At 35.4% G+C, this 19,079-nt stretch overlaps 1 protein-coding gene across 1 annotated transcript in view; it reads left to right on the top strand.

Annotated features, from left to right (window-relative positions):
* EPHA6 (EPH receptor A6) overlaps window positions 1-19,079 on the top strand; it is a 1,095,310-nt gene that overhangs the window by 859,465 nt on the left and 216,766 nt on the right. The window contains exon 13 of the mRNA XM_074299847.1: window positions 12,869-12,939. Coding sequence (XP_074155948.1) covers window positions 12,869-12,939 — 71 coding nt within the window. The remainder of the gene's footprint in view (window positions 1-12,868; window positions 12,940-19,079) is intronic.

The following is a 19,079-nucleotide window of genomic DNA, read 5'->3' as shown; positions in this document are numbered from 1 at the left end:
GATACAGACCCAATAATGGATCAAAGGGTATGCTTTTGGGCATATTTTCAGATTGTTCTCCAGAATGATTGGATCATTTCACTACTTCACCAACAATGCATTAGTGTTCCAGTTTCCCCACATCCCTTCCAGCATCTCTCATTATCTTTTCCTGTCATTTTAGCTAATCTGAAAGGTGTAAGGTGGTATCTCAGAGTTGTTTTCATTTGCATTTCTCTAATCAATAGTGATTTAAAGCATCTTTTCATATTCATATTTCAGAGAATTTTCATAGAGCCATAAAGATGGCTTTAATTTCATCATCTGAAAATTGTTTGTTTATATTCTTTGAGGATTTATCATAAATTATCATATATTTATTATATTTATTATAAATTACTATAAATTATCATAAATTTGAAACAGTTCTTTATATATTTTAGACATGAGATCTTTATCAGAAATACTGTCTGTAAAGATTTTTTCCAGCTTTGTGCAAAAATTTTTTTTTATTTGATGCAATCAAAGTTGTTCATTTTGTCTTTATAATGCTCTTTAGTTCTTCTTTGGTCATAAATTCCTTCCTTCTCCAAAGATCTGATAGGTAAAATATCCCTTATTCTCCAAATCTGTTTGTGGTATCATTTTTATGCCCAAATTATGTATTCATTTTGACCTTCTTTTGGTATGGGGTGTGAGATGTAGGTCTATTCTGATTTTATGACATTATTTTCTAGTTTTCCCAGCAATTTTTTGTCAAATAGTGACTTCTTACTCCAGAAGCTAGAGTTCGGGGATTTATCAAATACTAGATTTCTGTAGGCCTTGATTATTTTGTTGTATGTATCTAATCTATTCCACTAATCTACCACTCTATTTCTTATCCAGTACCAAATAGTTTTGATTACTGCTGCTTTATAATATAATTTTAGTTTGGTACTGCTAAGCCACTATCCAATGTATTTTTTTTTACTAATTCCCTTGATATTCTTGACCTTTTGTTCTTCCAGATTAATTTTGTTATTATTTTTTCCAATTCTATAAAATAATGTTTTGGCAGCTTGATTAGCATGGCACTGAATTAATAATAATAATAATAAAAGATAAATTTAAGCAGAATTGTCATTTTTATTATATTAGCTCAGTCTAGCCATGAACAATTGATATTTTTCCAATTGTTTAGATATGATTTTATTTGTGTGAGAAGTGTTTTATAATTGTGTTCATATTATTCTTGAGTTTGTCTTGGCAGATAGACCCCCAAGTATTTTATGTTGTCTATACTAATTTTAAGCAGAATTGCTATGTTTTGCTGATGGGCTTCGTTACTAATATATAAAAAATCCCGTTTTTTTGTGGGATTATTTTATATCCTCCAACTTTGCTAAAGTTGTGAATTTGGCAGTACTTTTTTTAAACCTATTTTTGCATATAGTTTACAAAGTATTGGAATTAACTTTTCTTTAAATGCTTGTTAGAATTCAGTTTTGAACCCATCAGGCCCTGGAGATTTTTTCTTAGAGAGCTCATTAACAACTTGGTCAATTTCTTTTTCTAAAATGGGACTAAGTATTTTATTTCCTCTTCTGTTAACCTGGGGAATTTTTGGGTTTTTAAAAATATTCATCCATTTCAATTTTATTGTCAGATTTATTGCTATAGAGTTGACCAAAATAGGTCCTAATTATTGCTTTAATTTCTTTCTCATTAGTGGTGAATTCACCCTTTCATTCTTGATGCTGGTGATTTGGGTTTTTTCTTTCCTTTCTCTGATCAAATTAACCAAAGCTTTATCTATTTTATTAATTTTTTTCATAAAACCCACTCATTAGTTTATTAGTTCAATAATTTTCTTAGTCTCTGTTTTATTAATCTCTCCTTTTGAGTTTCAGAATTTCTAATTTGATATTTAATTAGGGGGTTTTAATTTGTCCTTTTTTTAGCTTTTTTTTAGTTTCCTTCCTAATTTATAGCTCTCTTCGTCCTCTATTTTATTCATCTAGTTATGTAAAGATATAAAATTTCTCCTAAGAACTGCTTTGGCTGAATCCCATAGGTTTTGGTATGTTGTCTCATTATTGTCATTTGTCATTTTCTTGGCTGAAATTATGAATTGTTTCTGTAATTTGTTTTTTACCCACTCATTCTTGAGAATTAGATTATTTAATTTTCAATTGATTTTAATCTATCTTTCCTTGGCCCTTTATGTTTATATACTTTTTATTGCATTGTGGTATGAAAAGGAAGAATTTGTGATTTCTGCATTTTTTGCATTTGATTGTGAGGTTTTTATGCCCTAATACATGGTCAATTTTGTGTAGGTGCCATGTACTGACGAGAAAAAGACATATTCCTTTCTGTTCCTATTCAATATTCTCCAGAGATCTATCATAACTAGGCTTTCTAAAATCCTATTAACCTCCCTAGTGGCTTTTTTGTTTATTTTGTGGTTAGATTTATCTGATTCTGAGAGGGAAAGGTCGAAGTTCTCCACAAGAATAGATTTGTTGTCTATTTCTTCCTGTAATTGACTTAATATTTTCTCTATCACATGGTGCATACATATTTAGTATCATTACTACTTCATTAATTACAGTACTTTTTATCAATATGTACTTTCCCTTCTTATCTCTTTTAATAAGATCTACTTTTACTTTTGCTTTATCTGGGAACAGAATTGCTACCTCTATTTTTTTTTTTTTTTTTTTTACTTCAGCTGAAGCATAATTGTTATGGGCCAGAACTATGAACTTGAAACAAGGATTCTTACAAGGTGCTAAGTCAATGGAATTGATAAAGACAATGGTTAACTAGTTTAGCATGATGCTTAATAGTTCTCTAAATTCAGTATGATTAATTTAATCTTACAACAATAATGGTTTCCTAGTGATATAATGATTAGTTTACACTCAGTGTAGAGCATATAAGCTGGGAGACAGATTCATTCCATCATCCACCTTTGTGGTGGCTGGAGGTTGAAGCAAAAACCCTCAGATTCAGGGCAGAAAAAACATAGGACAGGAGGTGGGAGCTCAAGTTCTTGGAGCCAAGGATATAGATTCATTCCATCTTCAATCAGATTCCTGGTGGCTCTCCTGGGGGACTGAGAGTCAGATTCATTCATCCCATTTCACACCCTGTGATGGCTGGCTTGTCCTCCTGCATTTTCTCCACTGAAACCAAGTCCCCTCTGAAGAGAAAGCTAGCTGAGCACCAGGTGAAGGAGACAATAAAGACTTTTGGACTTTAACATCTGGCTATTCTTGTGGTGATTAATCTGCTGAAAAGAAGAATGCCTCAAAGACCTCCAGAGACCCCAAGAAAACCCACTAAAGAATATTACACAAAAAATTTTGTTCCAGCCTTTTACTTTTACTTTATATGTGTCTCTCTATATCAAATGTGTCTCTTGTAAATAACATATTGCAGGATTCTGTTTTTTAATCCACTCTGATATTTGTTTCCATTTTATGACAGTTCATGCATTCACATTCACAATTATGATTACCAGCTCTATATTTCCCTCCATCCAATATTTTCCTCCTACATACTCTGGTTCTCTCTTTCCACCCTATTCTCAGTTTTATGTTTTTTTTTCATTCACCCCACCCACTACTTTATCTTTTATCACCCCTCTTCCTTCTCTTACCAGTATTTTTTAAACCCATTCCACATAATACCTTATCTTTTATCAACCCTTCCCCCTTCTCTTACTTTTTTTTAAAGTTTCTACCCTCCCTTCTTTCCTGTCCCTCCTTATTCTTTTCCTTTTTCTCTTCCTACTTTTTTATAAGATTAAATAAATTTAGATAATCTAATTGAGTGATTTATTCCCTCTTAGAGCCCAAACTGTGATGTGATCAAGTTTCAGACAATGCTCATCCCCCTTCTTTTTTCCTTAGATTGTAATGTCTTTTGAGCTTCTTGAAGTGAACGAATTGTCCCATTATACCTCCCTTTTCCCCTTTTTTCCACCCTCAGTCCATGTGATGCCCCCTTGGTCTGCCCCAGTGTCAAATACAGTTCTAAAGTATTCCAAGACCTCTGATCTTTTATTGTTGAACTACCAGATCCTGGATAGCACTGAAAGTTGCTCCTTGATATTTGAATTGTTTCTGTCTGGCAGCTTGCATTATTTTTTCTTTTAGATTATAGTTTTGGAGTTTTACAACAATGTTCCTTGGGGTTTTCCTTGTGGGAGCTTTTGATTAATGGATTCTGTCAATGAGTATTTCCCCTTGTGTTCCTCAAATATTAGGACAATTTTTCTTTATGACCTTTTATGTATATCCAGGCTCTTTTTTTAATCATGGCCTTCAGGTAGGCCAATACTTTTTAAATTGTCTCTTCTGGATCTAATTTCTAGGTCAGCTGTTTTGCCAATGAGGTATTTCACATTTTCTTCCATTTTTTCATTCTTTTTAGTTTGTTTGACTGTTTCTTGTGTCTCATAAATTCATCAGCTTCCATTTGCCCTGTTATAGTTTGTAAGATGTGGTTTTCTATTTTTTAATAAAGCTTTTTATTTTAAAAATATATACATGAATAATTTTCAACATTTACCTTACAAAACTTTGTTTTCTAAAATTTCCCTCCCTTCCTCTCACTCCCTCCACTAGACAACAACTGATCCAATATAGGTTAAACATATGCAATTCTTCCATAAATATTTCCAAAAATATCATGCTGCACAAGAAAAATCAGATCATAAAGGGAAAAATGAGAAAAAACAATGCAAGCAAACAACAGCAAAAACAGAGCAAATACTATGTTGTGTTACACATTCAGTTCCCACTATCCTCTCTCTGGATTCAGGTAGTTGTCTTTATCACAAGACTTTTGTAATTGGCTGAAAGATCCCATTGTTGACCATAGCCATGTCCATCAGAAATGATTATGGTATAATCTTACTGTTTCTGTGTATAATGTTCTCTTGATTCTGTTCATTTCACTTAGCATCAGTTCATATAAGTCTCTCAGACCTCTCTGAAATAAATGTGTGATTTTCTTCAGTTATCTTTTTTATCTTCTTTTCCATTTGGTTTATTACACTGGTTAAGTAGTTATTTTCTTCAGATAACTTTTTTTCCTTCCTTTTCCAAACTGTTGACTCTCTCATGCATACCTCTCATTTCTTTTCTCATTTCTCTTCTCCCTTTCTTGATTGCCTTTTGAAGTCTTTTATAAGCATTTCCAAGAAACCTCTTTGAGCTTGAGACCAATTTATCTCACTCTTTGAGATTTCTTCTGTGGACATTCTGTTCTTATCTAAGTTTTTGTTTTGGTCTGCCCAGTCACCATAGTAGCTTTCTATGGTCAAAGTTCTTTTCTGTTTCTTTGTCATTTTCTTTCCTTATCTTTTGGCATTTCCCTCTTTTTTTTCATTTTTAAGGTCAAGCTCTGGTCCTGGGGCACTGGTGGTGCTGTCCCAAGTTTTCTATGCAGCTCTTACCCTTGGCTTTGAGCAGAGGGGTCCCTTGTGTTTCTAGGGGATAGCTCTGTTTGATGAGGAAATCCCAAAACTCTTAAAATCTCCTTGGACTCTGCCTCAAGGAAGGGACCCCACCCCAAACACAAACAGTTTCCTCTTTATCTAAATACCCATCGAATTCTATTCAATTCTAACCCTGGCTGAAACTCAAGCAGGAAGCCAACCTGGGACTCCACCCACAAGTCCCTTCAGATTGTCCAAAGCCCCTCTTATAAAAAGAGCCAAACTGAAGTCCACTCTTTGCAGAGATCCTAAACATGGTATCCTTATGCCGGTCATGTCAAGGATTTCTGCCCACTAGGACCAACCCTGGCTCTGGTGTCTTCCTACCTTTTAACCTTACTTCCAAGCCCCATAATAAACCTTTTTTATCAATCTAGGTTTTTGGGTCTGTAAATTCCTTTACAGAGGATTCTTGCACTGCTACTAGACCTCATTTAACTGTGCCAAATCCAAAGGGGTTGCAGGGGAGCTCTATTTGACACCTTGTACCCCGAACCTGCCACTAGACCTCAATTAAACCTAATTTCATTTAGGTACCCCTTATCTAGTTCTCATCATTTGGTTCCCTGACGAAAATCCTTGAAAACTAGACATAATTTGGCTACCAAACAGTACCTTAACCTTTTCAGGGCTCTCAGAACCGATCTGGGTTTTGAGCTGTTCGTGCAGTATTATTCTGGGAAGAATATCTGCGTTCCTTCTTCTCACCAGGTCTGGGCTGCAGCAGCATTCTCCATGGAGACTACTTGCATTTTAGGCAAAAAAGTACTCTTTTTGTCACACTATTTTTAGGGATAGCAGGACTAGGAAATCCGGAACTCTGGAGGAGGTAAAAGACTTTTTTTTTCCTTCTTCTTTAAAACTAAAACCTTTTACCTGTCCATTATCTAGACTCACCTAAACTGCTTCCAGAGACAAAAGACATTCTTTTGTAAGACATTTCTAATCCTTTTTTCAATCACCAGAAAGCCTGCCCTCAGGCTGGAACTCCTAGACATCCTGGAGGAAGTGTCTCTTTTTCACACATACCCCCCATACACACCAAGGAGAAAGATGGCCAACCCCACCCCTCTGGGGAATTCCAGGCCAGCACTCTCTTTGATCTGTTCTGGTGAGATAACCAGAGAAACTTAATCCAATCTGTGTTTGAGCACTTCTCCCACTCCACTGTAATGGTCAGGCTGTAGCCACGCAGAGTAAGATCACTGGATTGGGGTAAGCTTGGAGATATGTCTCTACCCAGATGCTACTCCCTAGACAGGGATAAGTGGTCTCTCCTTCAGGTCTTGCTGTCCCAGCAAGATTTGGGGAAGGAGGTGATTGGACCAGCTACCCCACCCTCAAGTTCCTGTGTGAGCTCTCTCCATCCGGGAAGCACTGGGTAAGATAACATCTCTTCCTCCCCCATCCTCTCTCCTCAGACCTCTCCCATATGGCTTGGCAACCTGCCATTTAAATGATCCCATCCTGTCCCCTTCTTGGGGTACTGTACAGTGGGAGAATTGGGGACTCAATCCTCTCAAAATCTCTGGAAAAGTTTCCTATCAACCTTTAAAATGGTATTTGCTGGCACTCTGGACAAGCAGGCCACACCCCTCCCAGACCTTTTATCTGGCTCTTAAAGGAGTTGCAACTTTCAGCTCTCTCAGAGAGCAAGCTTGTCCCATACATTTTTTTTTTTTTCTGATAGATTTCATTTCTTTTTTTTAATTAATTTTTTATTTATAACATTTTTTTTGACAGTACATATGCATGAGTAATTTTTTTACATTATCCTTTGCACTCCCTTCTGTTCCAAATTTCCCCCTCTTTCCCTCTACCCCCTTCCCTAGATGGCAGGCATTACCATACATGTTAAATATGTTACAGTGTATCCTAAATACAATATATGTATGCAGAACCAAATTTTGTTGTTGTTGTTGCAAAGGAAGAATTGGATTCAGAAGGTAAAAATAACCTGGGAAGAAAAACAAAAATGCAAACAGTTTACACTCATTTCCTAGTGTTCCTTCTCTGGATGTAGCTGATTTTGTCCATTATTGATCAATTGGATCTGAGTTAATCTTCTCTTTGTTGAAGATATCCACTTCCATCAGAATACATCCTCATACAGTATTGTTGTTGAAGTGTATAGTGATCTCCTGGTTCTACTCATTTCACTCAGCATCAGTTCATGTAAGTCTCTCCAAACCTCTCTGTATTCATCCTGCTCATCATTTCTTACAGAACAATAATATTCCATAACATTCATATACCATAATTTACCCAACCATTCTCCAATTGATGGGCATGCATTCATTTTCCAGTTTCTAGCCACTACAAAAAGGGCTGCCACAAACATGTTTGTCCCATACATTTTAAAATGGGACTCAGTTTCCCTGATTTGGTAATCCTGCATTAGAACAGAGTCTTCCGTCACAGCTTTTAACTGTGGCAGCCTCAAAATTATGCTTTTCCATGCTCACTAGGCTGTCTACAAAGACAGGGAATTTCAAATTACTCCACTTTTTTCCCTAGCCTCAGGGCACTTACTGAAACTTTTCTTTAGCTGTCTCCTGGAACCCAGTGACATCTCTCTGTCTCACTTTCCTACCTAACCTTACAAGTGGGAACCCCTAACTCCTGAATTTTCTCAGTCCCAGGACCTTTTGCTCTTAGCAAAATCTCCTCTTTTTCTGGATTGGCATTCTATATCCCTGCCAACAATTCAAGATTTCTTTTCTAAGCTTTAACCCTGGCTAGGTTGCAGCTTCAAGAAAGAAGATGACTGGGGAATAAAATTCCGAATCAAGGCAAATTAAATTAATTGTTAACAGAGTAAACATGGCTTCTGTCTTCTCTCTTATTCCCTGAATAGCAGCAGTGAATGAGTTGGGAAAGATGGAACCTATTTTCAAAACGCCTTAACTACTTTCAATTTGGTACCTTTTATGGGGGGGGGAAAAAAAAAAAAAAAAAAAAAAGCCTTTCCTGTTGCCTTTTCTCTAGCTTGCAGAATTCCCTTGTGGGGATTCCTGTGGTCTCTCTCTCTAGACTTGTTCTCTGTTTTATACTTGGTCCCTGACAAATTCTCCCTGCTCTATTTTGCCACAGTTCTCTTTTACTGCCTCAGTTTCCCTAAATTGATCTCTATCTTGCCTCAGTTTCTCTGGCATTGCAATTCAAGGAGTCCAGAGGCTATAGAATATGAATAGATTCTCCTTTAATCTGTCTCTTAATGCAGAGACAAACACTGGGCTTGAGAAAAATAGCTCAATCTCAACACCTGAACTCTGAGTAGAATTCCAATCTCTCTCTCTACTCACCCACCCCACCCCAACTTTTTTTCAGGAGTCACATATCTCCAATTAGGGTCTGACTTTTCTAAAAGCTCCAACACCCCCACACCCAACCTACTAAAGGTTGGGTGGGGTAGGATATTTTGTCTTCAACTCACCCACTGCTCTCTTCTAGCACCTAGTTAGCCTGGAGTGGAGGTTTGCTGCCTTCCCTCCCCCCCCCCGCCTCTTGGGAAATGGAGTGGGGAGAAGGGGGCTATAGAATTGGGGTGCTTGGAGTCTGTTACTATCTCTTAATGCAGAGATGCACTTGCCTTGAATAATGTCTCCACCTCACAATTTGAATACTGAATAGATTAGTTGATCTCCCTCCACCCACCTTGAAAGGAGCTTCCTTTTCATTTTTAACACTTCTGCCCTCAGACACAAAAGGGGGCTAGCAAAACACACCTATCAAGGCTAGCCTCTTTCAAAGCAGAGAGGACTCAGTGCTTCTTCTATTCAGTTGTGCTTTTCTTTTAATACAAATCTCTCCCAGACTTAAGCCTGTAGGAAACTTTTGGAGGAAGGCCCCAGTCTCTGTCCTGAATTCAAGCAAGAGGACTGCCTTCTCACCATCACAGCAAACACCACAGGGGCTGAACTGAACCCCTGGCATCCTGCTCCCTGGTAGGGATTTGGGGCCTGGCCCTGTTTCCCTTTTATCCCAGGACAGTCCAAACACCTCAGGGGCTGGTAAAATGAGTGCACTGCACTGATACTGTGTACCTCCTCTGACTCCTTCCACCCCTCCCCATAAAGATTGGGGAAACTAGGAGAGAAATTTCAGGATCTTTGCTTATTTTTCCAAGGCCTGCTGCCTAGGACTTCTGAGTCCACACCCTTTAATCCCGACCCTGGGAGAAATTAGGTTTCCTGGACTATGGACTATAATCTTTTGTTCTCAGCATTTTCTCCTACTCCCCTTTAATAGTTAGATGGGCCATCAGCATTCTACAAGCAGCCCACAGAGGGGACCTGATGCATTTCTCCATTCCCGAATGTCACCATCTCCACCCTGGATGACACCCCACTTTTAATCTGCTCCCAAGATCTGCTTTCTCTAGGCTTCAAACTTTGGATTCTCAGCTGCCCTTTAGCCTGGAAAACATGACACAACTAACTGGGGAAACTGACCAGGACACCCCTTAGATTCCCTGTTGCCATCCCTCACACCACACCTACTGGCATGAACCCTCAAATCTCTATGACCCTTGTCAGCTCAAAGAAGTTAAGAGGAGATCATCACCCCTTCTAACCCTAGCTGAAACTCAAGCAGGAAGCCAACCTGGGACTCTTCCTATGGGCCCCTTCAGATTGTCCAAAGCCCCCCTATTATAAAAAGGGCCAAACTGGAGTCCACTCTTTGCAGAGATCCTAAATATGGTGTAAGGACGCCACTCATGTCAAGGATTTCTGCCCATCAGAATCAACCCTGGCTCTGGTGTCTTCCTACCTTTTAACCTTACTTCCAAACCCCATAATAAACCTCTTTTATCAATCTAGGTTTTCGGGTCTGTAAATTCCTTTACAGAGGACTCTTGTGCTGCTACTAGACCTCATTTAACTCTGTATCCTTGTGCCAAATCCAAAAGGGTTTCAGGAGAGCTCTATTTGACTCCCTGTACTCCAAATCTGCCACTAGACCTCAATTAAACTTAATTTCATTTAGGTACCCCTTATCTAGTTCTCATCATGTTCAGTGGCTTGGTTTCATGTGGTTTTCCAGGGAAACTAGGAGAGCTCTAGCAGCTTCCTGACTTTATTCTGCCATCTTGGCTCCACCCTGAAACTCTTTCAATTCACCCAACTTTGAAATCCCTATCCTGGAATTGAGATGTATTCAGTGGGTCTAAAACCAGACTATGCTTCATCTTACATCAGCTCTATTGCTATATGTGTAACTTTTCTGCTCCTCTCCAATCAAACTAAACTTCTTTTTTGGGGGAAGGACAGAAACTGTTTTTTTTTTTTTTCCTTTTCTTTGTATCCCCAGTGTTTAATATGTTACTTGGCGTATAATAGACACTTAACAAAAGTTTGCTGACTTGAATAGAATTAGTTATCAAGTAAGTACTACCATTGGTTTTATAAAGGTCAAGTCAAATGACAATTTAGCATCCATGGGGTTCTTCAAACCAAACCCCTTTTTCCTGGCGACTGCACTACTGGGCTTATATCCCAAAGAGATCTTAAAGAAGGGAAAGGCACCTGTATGTGCAAGAAGGTTTGTGGAAGCCCTCTTTATAGTGGCCAGAAACCGGAAACTACGTGGATGCCCATCAATTGGAGAGAGGGAGGGAAGAGAAGGAGGGATGGAGGAAAAAGAGGAAAGGAGGGAGGGAGGGAAGAAAGAGAGAGTGGGAAAGAGGGAAGAAAGAGAAGAAAGGAGGGAGGGAGGGAGAAGGAGGAAGGAAAAAAGCTTTAGTCTGTATTCAAATGACATATCTTTCCCTAGAAGTAGATAGCATGGGGCAGTTAGGTGATGCATCAGCCCTGAAGTCAGGAGAACCTGAGTTCAGATGTGACCTCAGATGCTTAACACTTCCTAATTATGTGACCCTGGGCAAATCGCTCAACCCCAGTTGCCTCAGCAAAAAAACAAAAAACAAAAAACAAAACAAAAGAAAAAACTGTACATAGCATTTTTCATCATGATTACTTTGGGGTTGTCTTATTACATTACATTAATGATATAACTAATTAGCTAAATAATTATTTATTGGCAAATCTATTATTAATAGCACAGTTATTCAAAATACAATATTGCTGTTGGTGTGTACAATGTTCTCCTGTTCTAATCACTTGACTTTATAACAATTCTTGCAAGTCCAGGTTTTTCTAAAATCATTCTGCTCATTTTTTTCTTATAGCACAATAGTATTCCATTATAATCATATACCACTACTTGTGCATTCCCTCAATTTCCAGTTCTTTGCCACCACAGAAATTTTTTGCTATAAATATTTTTGTACAAATAGGTCATTTTTTCTTTTTAAAATATTTTTGGGATCTACAATTGTTATTGCTAGATCAAAAGAAATGCATGATTTTACGTCTTTCTTTGGGCATAGTTCCATATTGCTTTCCAGAATGATTGGATTAGTTCACAATTTGTGGGAGTATTTCTTAAAAAAAAGAAAAGCACCCTAGATTTGGTTCACATATTTACTTAGTGAATAATTCAAATCAAATTTTCCTTTTATTAGTCATGCTTAATGATTTGTTTAAAAGGTTTTTGTTTTTTATTTGTTTGTTTAAACTGGAGAGATTTGTTCTCTATGATACTAGAGATATATAAGTGACACAGTGGATAGAATACAGAACTTTTGGTAAGGAACACAAGTGCAAATTCTGACAAGTCACTTAATTTCAGTTTCTTCATTGGTAAAAAGGAGCTAATAATAGTAATTTTACCTCAGACATTTACATAGTAGCTGTCATTTAACTCTGATTACATCCTAAAATTTTGAAAAATTAAATTAAATCAAGCTATTGTTTTTATTATCAAAATAAATTTGCAAATGATGTTCCAATTAACAATTTATAAATAATCTATGAAGAACAGCTGGATGGGTATAATAAAACTTCATAAATGAAAAGCAGCATATGCAATACAGAGAGCAATGGATTTTGACTTTGAACATTTTTGTTTTAATCTATATTTCCTACTTACTAGGAATTATACTAGTAACAATTATAACAATAACAATAACATTTGGATAGTGCCTGCTAGGTATCATGCCAAGTATTTTATAAATACCTTCATTCAATCCTAATAACAACTATTATTGCTCATAATAACCATTATATGCTATTATTATCCCAATTTTACAGTTGGGGGAAACTGAGATAAATCATTTAAACTTTCAGACCCTCAGTTTATCCATCTGGAAAGTAGAAACAACAGTATCTGTAGGACTTTCCCAACAAAGTTATTGTAAAAATTGATTGTAATATAATGAATGTAAAAGGTCTTGCACCATTTAAGATTCTCTACAAATGTCATCTATCATCATCAGCCTTATCATCATCATCATCATCATCATCCTAATATATTCATTTGTTGTCATTGCAGGCAGGCCAGTAATGATTGTGGTTGAATATATGGAAAATGGATCCCTGGATTCCTTTCTACGGGGTGACGGTGTCATTTTTCTGCTGATATTTAAAGAAGCTGTTCTGAGTTAGGGATTTAAGTCAAATTAATTTTTACATAAAATTATATTATGGAATTTTTAGTGAAGAATAGCAGCATTTTCCTTACAGTGAATTTCTTACGTACGGGGATATATTAGAGCATAAGTATAAAGGATGAGGAAGGTGAAAGAGTTGAATTTGATAATATAATTGATTTCTCTTATAAGTATAGTTACCATATTTATATATATATATATATATATATATATATATATATATATATATATATATATATATATATATATGTGTGTGTGTATATATATATATATATATATTTATTTATTTATTTCAAAAACTGAAGGAAGAAATGAATTGAAACCCCACTTCTATTGCTTATATATACTATTCACTTGGCTTAATCACTTTTAAAATACTTTTCTATCAGATTTTGCTTGGGGAAAAATAGCACTTGCCTGGTAATTGACGTATAATCAATTATGGCTTGTAGTTATAACTTAAATTACAAATGGTCATTTTCACCTTTGTTTCCCCACAAGGTCTTTGTGTGATTAACAAGAAAGAGAAAAAGGAAGTACTGGGAATATATAAGTAAAGAGTCATTTTTGGAAAATGCATAAATTAAAAGATCACACTTAAAAAAGCTTGGTCTTCAAATATATAAAAGCATGCTTACACTTGAAAATAGAGTTGATCAAGAAACTTATCAAGTTATTTAGTGCTATAGGACAAAAGATCTGAGACAAAAGGAATCTAAATTTTGAAACATCATCACCCTTAAGTACTAATGAGCCTACCATTTATTAAGGAGGGAAAATCTATTGTCATAAATGTCCCAGAGAAGTCAAATTTAAGTATGAGACAGGGAAAAGAAGGTGTGTGGGGGGGGGGAGATATATTTGTTTTGTCTTTTGTGACAGACATATTCTAAGGTAAATAATAGGAAACTGTAAATTTTATAAGAGTTTTCAATGATTTCATAGCAAGCATTCAATCATTCAATCATTTGTGTGTCATGGACACTTTGAGCTTTCTGATGAAGTTTCATAGATTCCGCCCCCCCCCCCTTCTCAGATGTGACTTTTCAAAATCGTGATTGAAGGGAAAGCTGTTTCAATAGAGATTAAGAAAAAAAAAATGTTTTTCCCTTCCAAGTTCCCTTCCATCCTGAAATCTATACACAGATACCTCAGGGCTCCAGGGACCCCAGCTTAAGAATCACTTTATTTAGGGACCTTAAAATATTTCACTTTCTTATTAAAAAGTCAAGCTTTCTTTTTTTGATTTGAAACTTCAAATATTATTTTTCTCCTTCTTTGCATTTGGATGAAAAGTCTTCAACAATCTTGTTTTCCTTGGCCTTTTATTTATATAACACACAGTCTAGAAGAGTTGAGTGCTCATCTTATCTTTTTCTCCTGATTCTCATTTCCATTTATTTTTCTCCCCTGGATATCATACTTTCTTTCTCTTCTATACTGCCATCTATATAAGCAGCAATGATATATTTGCAGTGTAACTGGTATCAATATCCAGATTTAATGCTATAGGCTGAAATCAGCAAAATTGTATGGTTATTATAGAGCAACACCATTCACAATACACCAAGTGTCCTCTTTTAGGCAAAATGAAATTCCTGGGTTTTATGAAATAAATTTTTTCATTATTTCTTTCTGTCTCTGTTTCTCTCTGTTTCTGTCTCTCTCTCTCTCTCTCTCTCTCTCTCTCTCTCTCTCTCTCTCTCTCTCTTCTCTCTCTGTCTCTCTCTCTCTTTTCTCTTCTCCCAATTCATTTTTAGGATATAGTATTTTACATGCTTTTTCATTTCTACTACAGAAAGGGTTAGTGATCTTAATTTTTTAAAGTCCTCTCCGTAGTATTTGAAGTGATTATAATGCTTTCTCTTTCTATTATGTTTACTTCAAAACAGTAGTTTGTGTTCAGATATGTAGCTGAATAATTCATTCTAAAATGATGCTTTGGGTAAGTTTTTCTATCAACTATAACTAGAAGCAGTCTAGGACAAATGGCATAACAGAGACAAAATTAAAAACTGTTAACTGGAAATAACAGCAAAGAATAGTAAGAAACAAACAAGAAGATAAACATTTGCTTCAGCTATCTTTCTATAAAATCACAAATTACATAAAATATTCTGGGTTTAAAAATGAGATATTTATAAATGCTTTTGAAATAATACTTATTTAATTTACATGTCTCAGTAAATGAGTAGAGAACTAGGCAATCTATATTGATAAATCTTTAACACTATTTATTTTAAGCTTATGGAAAGAATTCTGGATTTGGACATTAGAAGAACTGAATTTATCCAAGCTCTTTCATTTATTGGCTGTTACCTTAAACAAGCCGTTTCACTTCTCTATGCCTCAATTTCTTCATCTATTAAAAAAAGGATCAGATTAAATAATTTCTGAGATCACTTCTTATGATAAATATGATTCTATGAATAGTTACCTGTCTTTTCTATATAAAGTGCTTGTCACTATCTATAAGTGTGACTTTGCTCAAACAGCCTCAACTTCTTCATCTGTACAATAAGGGGATTTAATTGAGATGATTTTTATAGTCCCTTCCAAACCCAATTGTATAATTTTATGATTTTATGAAGTGAAAAATAATTGTGTATATATTGTAAAACACTCTTTTTTTCCCCAACTAGAATTGTATTTCATATAGTCAGTTCTATCATGAAACTCAAAATGTTTTGTAAACTTTCTCTCAATAATGCTTGCTCAATATACCTCTCTACCTGACAGGAAAAAATAGCACTCCCATATATAGCAAATAAATTTCTGGACTTTATGTGTAAAATGTGATAGGACTTTCTAGAGAGATTTCCTTGTCAAGTTTAGTGACTTTTAACAAGCTTACCAATATGGAGATATGTTTGGTCTTGACAATGTTTCTCGCTAAAATATTAACTCTTATTTCCCTTAACTCTTTAGTTATATACCTGAGTTTAGACTTGCCCATTTAATTGAGGGTTATAAATAAGAAAATGAAGAGAGAAGCAGAAACCATGATGACTGGGATAGCTAATTTGAGGCTTTCATATTCAGAGAGAAGCTCTCCTTGTAAAGAAAGGTGACAGGCCTATGACATATACAGGAAAGTATGTATATCCAGGAACCTATATTTCCTCGGGAAATGATATCTGGCCCTAGATAGAGAAACATATAATTAATGTGACTGTGCAGTAGAGTAATTTATGGATCAAGTATAATTGTTCTTGGTCCCCAGTGAGTCATAATGGAAAAGAGAAAACCTAAATCTCACCCATCACTGATACTAGCAATTATGTGTATTGTTCAGGTGAATTACCAGTCAATTATCAGTAGGAGAGTCCCATCTTCAGGGTACTACTAAAAGTCTAAATAAAACACTAGGGAATATGAAGCCCATGAATTTATATATATTCCTTAGTTTCCTCATTTGTGAAATAAAGAAGCTAAGGAATAAAAATTGATTTGACCATGGTGGTAAATAAGGCAGTTTCACCATAGTGATGGATAGCTTGACTCTTAGGCAATGCTGAGTAATCTCCCTTTCAAAAAGGTCTCAACCTAGAGGCATCTAGTGGGTATAGAGTAGTAGTATCAAACTCAAGTAGAAATAGAGACCATATAAAACTCAAGTAGAAATAGAGACCATTAAAAAAGCATCCCTTAAAACATAGAAAACCATATAATTACATTAACTATGTTTTACTGCATTTTTATTTTATTAAATTTTTCCCAATTAAATTTTGATCTGGTTCCTATCTATACTTGGGAGTATTGTAGGTGGGGTAGAACCAACAAGCTGTATATTTGACACCTGGTAGTACTGAACTTCAAGTCAGGAAGGCTTGAGTTTAAGCCTTTATTTAGACATTTATAATTCTGTGAGATTTTGGGAAAATCACTTACTTTATCTCAATCTGTTTTCTCATCTGTAAAATGATGGTAGTGGTGGTGGTTGTTCATACATTGTTCTTGATGAAGATTGATGATGTCACAAGAATAATGTCTTGTCCTTTATATGAATTTTATTTAAATGAGACAAAGCTGTGCAAAATCAGAATCCTGTGGCAAAACAAAAGTCAAAATGATTGGTGATTGGTCCAGCATTATACTAATCAAACTACCAATGGATGATATTATAAGAGAAAATGTAAAATGATAAAAACAATAGTAACTACTTGATAGAGTTTTTGTAGGGGATCAAATGAGAAAATGTAAGTAAAATGCTGCACAAGAAGATTTAAAGAGCTATGTTATGTAGCTATTGTTAACTATATGTTAACTATTGTTAAGGTAGTAAGTATGCTGTGTCTGTATCAGTCATCTATGAAAAAAAAAAAAGAAAGTTCATGGAAAAGCCAAGAGTGAGTAAGGACTTTGATCCTTTATGTGTGTGAGTCCTATAATCCTTTATGTTTTCAATCAGGTAAAATTAAGACTGGCCTATATAGAACAATTATGTTAACCTGAATGCTTATGTGGAAGCTGAAAGCTTTTTACTTTTTATAGCAGAAATATAGAAAATGAGCTAAGGAAGATCCTGAGAACAAGATCAAGAGAGATGTGTGTGAGAAACTCTACTAACACTGAACTTGATATAAACTCAGAGCTTTGGTTCTGGGTCATGGGTTTCAAATATTTTCCAAACAGTTCTTTAAGAATTAAATAACAATTCCTATCTAATTACAAGAAAGAACCTCTTCAATCCATCAACAAACATCTATTAAGTGTTTATTATACACCAGGCACTGCAGAGAGAGAAAAGTGAGGGAGAGATAGAGAAAGAGAAACAGAGGGTGGGGGCATTTATTAGGATCCTTACTTTATACCAGGGGCATTTATTATGGTCCTTACTATATACCAGGAACTGTACTAAGCAATGGAAATACAAATACAAGTAAGACACTCCATGCTCCCAAGAAATGAAGGTAAGATAATTTTTTAAATGGAAAAAGGGGAATAATTCTTCCATGAGGAAAAAAGATGGTTGACAAGGAGGAAAAAGAAAAGAAGTCTAGAGATTCAGTTTATGAGTGAAATCAAGAATGGCTTGGGTCCTTTCTGAAACAAGGTTCCAGAAGACAGATTCTACTTGGGAGAACAGGACATTAGTGTTTAAGTTTCACCCATCCAGTACCTTCTATAAAGATAGTCTTGGATTTTCTGCTATGGATAAAATATCGCTTTTTCTAACATTTATTATTATTATAAAAATACTTTCATTTTGACTAAAGTAAATTCACTAACAAGGAAACTATTGCAAAAGTTTGAGACATCTAGTTCTTTCAGGGTATCCCTGTACTTATTTAAGATGGAAAAAGATCTCCCTGTTGTTCTATCATACATTTGAAAATTCCTTTCAATTTATTCATTTATCTTAAAAGAATAGTAGTAATGAACTTTTACAAGTTCATCAGTCTGTTAGCTGGAATATGTGGGTGTTTCTATAGCTTTCATAAATCCCCTGTTTTTGAAGATCTTTGGTGATACTCAATCAAATATTCACAAGATCTATCTAACCAAAAAGCATTATGAATCAGCAAATCAAGCAATAGGCTGGGGATTTTTTATAGTTGTATACAGATTCCCTCACCTTTTCTAATCCAAAGAACATCTCTGGAATAAGAAAAGGCTTTGGCTTTCATCTTCTGCAAGTTCCTGATGAGAGTTTCTCTTCCATAAGTAAATCATCTGCCACCAATTTTAAATCAACAATTTAAATCACCAGTTTTAAAAAAATTAGTGTGTCTCACACTATTTGTAACAGCAATTATAATGCCAATTTAAGTTGAAATTTTTTCTATGATAAATTGAATGTTCTTTTTTAGCTTTCAACTTTAGAAGTGTCTTCTAAACTTCCTTAATTACCTCTCAATAGAAATATGAGTTACCAAAAGAGAATGGAACTACTTCAGCTATGGCTTTGTAAGAGCCCAAGGAAGAATTCCCTGCTCTTGAGTTTATACATATAAACAGATATCAACTGCATCACAAGTTGTGAAACTTTGACCTAAACCCTACAAAGAGAAAACTTAGCAGAAAACACAAAGAAAATAATTGCAAAAAAAAAAAATACATACATATATATATTCACAGTAAAATGTTCTA

Source organism: Sminthopsis crassicaudata, chromosome 3 (genome assembly GCF_048593235.1).
Source record: "Sminthopsis crassicaudata isolate SCR6 chromosome 3, ASM4859323v1, whole genome shotgun sequence".
In the NCBI taxonomy this organism is placed as follows: domain Eukaryota; kingdom Metazoa; phylum Chordata; class Mammalia; order Dasyuromorphia; family Dasyuridae; genus Sminthopsis; species Sminthopsis crassicaudata.
Note: the sequence above shows the minus strand (reverse complement) of the source record. Positions and strands in the feature narration are given on the sequence as shown.